Source organism: Colobus angolensis, unplaced genomic scaffold (assembly GCF_000951035.1).
Source record: "Colobus angolensis palliatus isolate OR3802 unplaced genomic scaffold, Cang.pa_1.0 Scaffold25, whole genome shotgun sequence".
NCBI classification, from domain to species: Eukaryota; Metazoa; Chordata; class Mammalia; order Primates; family Cercopithecidae; genus Colobus; species Colobus angolensis.
In genome coordinates this window covers 1,328,373-1,332,713 of record NW_012115710.1, presented here as the reverse complement: position 1 = coordinate 1,332,713, position 4,341 = coordinate 1,328,373, and the positions used below count along the sequence as shown (strand labels likewise).

Below are 4,341 nucleotides of genomic sequence, written 5' to 3'. Positions count from 1 at the left end.
TAAAAAAAATTAAAGCACTTCCATTTGCTAGAGAATTTAAAGTCAGAAATACTTAGGAATAAACATAAAATTTGAGAAGTTTGTACCTTAAAATCTACAAACATTGATCATAATGATTAAAAACATGTATAGATATACAACCCTTATTGATTCCTGAATGATTATATAACTGAATGTTATTTAGATTCAACACAATACCCATGAAAATCCCTATACCTTTTTGTTAAAGAAACCAAAAACAGGCCAGGAACGGTGGCTCACGCTTGTAATCTCAGCAATTTGGGAGGTGGAGGCGGGTGGATCATCAGGTTAGATGATCAAGACCATCCTAGCTAACATGGTGAAACCCAGTCTCTAGTAAAAATAAAAAAAATTACCCAGGTATGGTGGCACACAACTTTAGTCCTAGCTACTCTGGAGACTGAGGCAGGAGAATCACTTGAACCTGGGAGGCGGAAGTTCCAGTGAGCTGAGATCATGCCAATGCACTCCAGCCAGGGTGACAGAGCAAGACTCCATCAAAAAAAAAAGGAAAAGAAAAGAAAAGACAGGCTGAAAAAAGTGGTGCACGTCTCTTGGCCAGGCTGTTCTCAAACTCCTGACCTCCAGTGAGTTACCTGTCTTGGCCTCTCAAAGTGCTGGGATTACAGGCAAAAGGTTTCTCTTCAGCATGAGTTTGCTGATGAACCACAATATATGAACGATGTCTGAAAAATTTGCCACATTTATTACACTTGTAAGATCTCTCTTCATTATGGATTTTCCAAAGATTTGCAATGATTATAGCATTACTGAAAACTTTGTGACAATCATTACATTAGTCAAGTTTCCCTATACCATGGATTATTTGATGGTGAATAAGTCGTGACTGCACACTAAAGGCTCTGCCACATTCATTGCACGTGTAAGGTTTCTCTCCAATGTGAATTCTAGTGTGTTTTGCCAGGTGTGAATCACTCCCAAAAGTCTTGTCCCAAACCTTACATTTCTATGGTTTCTTTCCAGTATGAATTCTCCTATGTCTTTCAAGCTGTGATTTGCAACTGAAAACTTTGTCACATTCTTCACATCTGTAAAATTTCTCTGCAATATGAAGTCTATAATGACTTGCAAGGTGTGACTGTTGATTAAAATCCATGCCACATTCATTACACTTGTAAGGTTTCTCTCCAGTATGAAGTCTATGATGGTGTAGAAGAAATGACATCTGATTGAAGGTCTTGCCACACTCATTACACTTGTAAAATTTCTTTCCAGTATGAACTCTATGATGTTGTGCAAGATGTCCTTGTTGATTAAAACCCTTGCCACATTCATTACACTTGTAAGGTTTCTCTCCAGTATGAATTGCCTTATGAATTACAAGGCCTGAATTTCTAGTGAAGGTCTTGCCACACTCATTACACTTGTAAGGTTTCTCTCCAGTATGATATCTACGATGGCTTACAAGGGACGATATCCGATGGAAGGTCTTGCCACACTCATTACACTTGTAAGGTTTCTCTCCAGTATGAACTATCTGATGTTGTGCCAGGTGTGAATCACTCCAGAAAGCCTTGTCACAAACCTTACAATAGTATGGTTTCTCTCCAGTATGAATCCTCCTATGTCTTTCCAGGTGTGATTTGCGACTGAAAACTTTCTCACATTCTTCACATTTGTAACATTTATGAGGTTTCTCTCCAGTATGACGTTTATGATGACATGCAAGGTTTGCTTTTATACTAAAAACCTTGCCACATTCGTTACATGTGTAAGGTTTCTCTCCAGTGTGAACTCTCTGATGTTGTGCGAGGTGTGAATCCCTTTGGAAAGCCTCGTCACAAACCTTACATTTATATGGTTTCTCTCCAGTATGAATCTTCCTATGTCTTTCGAGGTGTGATTTGCGACTGAAAACTTTGTCACATTCTTCACATTTGTAAGGTTTCTCTCCAGTATGAACTTTACGATGTCCTGCAAGGGTTGATCGTTGATTAAAAAACTTGCCACATTCATTACACTTGTAAGGTTTCTCTCCAGTGTGAATTATACTATGTATTGCCAAGTATGAATTACACGCAAAAGCTTTGTCACAAACCTTACATTTGTATGGTTTCTCTCCAGTATGAATTCTCCTATGTCTTTCAAGGTGTGATTTGCGACTGAAAACTTTATCGCATTCTTCACATTTGTAAGGTTTCTCTCCAGTATGAAGTCTATGATGGTAGGCAAGGGTTGAGCGTTGATTGAAAAACTTGCCACATTCAATACACTTGTAAGGTTTCTCTCCAGTGTGAATTGTAGTATGTATTGCCAGGTATGAATTACACACGAAAGCCTTATCACAGACCTTACATTTGTATGGTTTTTCTCCAGTATGCATCTTCCTATGTCTTTCAAGATATGATTTGTGACTGAAAAGTTTGTCACATTCTTCACATTTGTAAGATTTATCTCCAGTGTGAATTCTCCTATGTCTTTCAAGGTGTGATTTGCGACTGAAAACTTTGTCACATTCTTCACATTCATAAGGTTTCTCTCCAGTATGAAGTGCTTTGTGAATGAAGAGGGATGAATTGTGACTGAAGGTCTTGCTGCACTCATTACACTTGTAAGGTTTCTCACCAATGTGACATCTACTATGGCATGCAAGGTATCGCTTCTGATTAAAGAGCTTGCCACATACATCACATTTATATTGTTTCTCTCCTAAATGGATTATCTGATGTTTTTTAAAGAGTGAGCTACAATTGAAGGCTTTGCTGCTTTCAACATATTGGAAAGATTTTTCTCTCATGTTTACATTCCGTTTTTTTCTGAGTAATGAAGAATGAAGGGAATTATTCCCATACTTATTAGAAATGTGGGTTTTGGGCCTAAAAGAAATTCTTTGGGATGTTGAAACTGAGGAAGTATTGTTGATAGACTTCTCCACTTGATTACCAATTTTCCCTTTGGGCTGAAATATACACAGTTCAGGCAGATGCGAATGAAAGCTTGATCCAAGCTGATCTTTAATAGGCTTGTTTCCAGCAAGCATTTGATCACATCGGTCTGTACTACCTGTCAACTTTTTCATTTCTGTCATGAGTGCTTCATGGTCATTTGTTTCATCTTCTGGCCACTGAAAAACAAAGTCATGAATATCTGTTGCAATTTCCTGGAAGCAACATTCTCCAATGTGATGACTTGCTTGTCTTTGCAATGTCCCTTTGTGGATCACTTCTGTATTGCCTTGCCCTGTTGATGACAATGTCTTCATCATGCATTTGGAAGAGATATCTGCAAAATATAAACACCAATAGGTTTCCAATTAAGTACAGATGGTATATAATACTGAAATATGTAACTATGACACAAAAAACAATACTTATTTTAAACTTCCCGAACTTGAGCTTCAAAGTTTAGGAACACAAAAGGAGTACGATTCTTTAATAAATAAAGGGTGATTCCATGTTCTTCAAATCATTTCTATGGAAGCCATTTCCAATATTATTGACAAAACACTGATAGGCCACAAACATGCATAAGCCTAAAGTAAGGAGTGTTTTTCCACTGACACTCTAAAGTGTATCACACTGTGCAAAAAGCGTATCAGTGTCACATCAAAAAAGAAAAATATACATTCTTCATATTTACAGCATATTTAGTATATACAAATAACTGCTAAAAAACCAGATAATATACTATATTGGTAAATAATTCACAACAAGTTGTTGTAAGGATAGTCAAGATCAATGGAAATTCTATATTGTCAAACAATCATGGCATTGACAAAATAACAAAAGATTACAAAAATTAGCCACGTATGGTGGCCCACACCTGTATTCCCAGCTTCTCCGGAGTCTGAGATACAAGAATCGCATTAAGCCAAGATGCAAAGGTTGCAGTGAGCCAACATCACACACTGCACTCCAGCCTGGGTGTCAAAGTGAGTCTCCATCCCAAAAAGCAAACAAAGGCAGGGGGTGGTGCCTCACACCTGTAATCCCAGTACTTTGGGAGGCCTAGGCAGGTGGATCACCTCAAGTCAGGCGTTCAACCATCCTGGCCAACATGACAAAACCCCATCTCTACTAAAAATACAAAAACTAGCTGGTCATGGTCCCAGGTGCCTGTAATCCTAGGTACTTGGGAGGCTGAGACAGAATAATCACTTGAACTTAAGAGACAAAGATTGTGGTGAGCTGAGATCATGCCACTGCACTCCATCCTGGGCCACAGAGTAAGAATCCGTCTCAAAAAAAATAAAATATTAATACCATATTTTTCTGTTTTTTTGTTACAAAATTACCTATATCCATGTGGAACAGGTACTTTGTGACTTCTTAAAACATTTTTTATATTGTTATTGTTTTG

The 4,341-nt window shown here is 37.9% G+C and overlaps 1 protein-coding gene across 1 annotated transcript in view; it reads right to left on the bottom strand.

The window, feature by feature from the left end:
- Positions 1 to 660: 660 nt before the first annotated feature.
- The window catches only part of ZNF28 (zinc finger protein 28), a 21,823-nt gene continuing 18,142 nt past the window's right edge, over positions 661 to 4,341 (bottom strand). Inside the window, exons 5-6 of the mRNA XM_011946159.1 lie at positions 2,333 to 3,264; positions 661 to 2,254 (exon numbers count right to left, since the gene is read on the bottom strand). Coding sequence (XP_011801549.1) covers positions 989 to 2,254; positions 2,333 to 3,264 — 2,198 coding nt within the window. The 3' untranslated portion in view covers positions 661 to 988. The remainder of the gene's footprint in view (positions 2,255 to 2,332; positions 3,265 to 4,341) is intronic.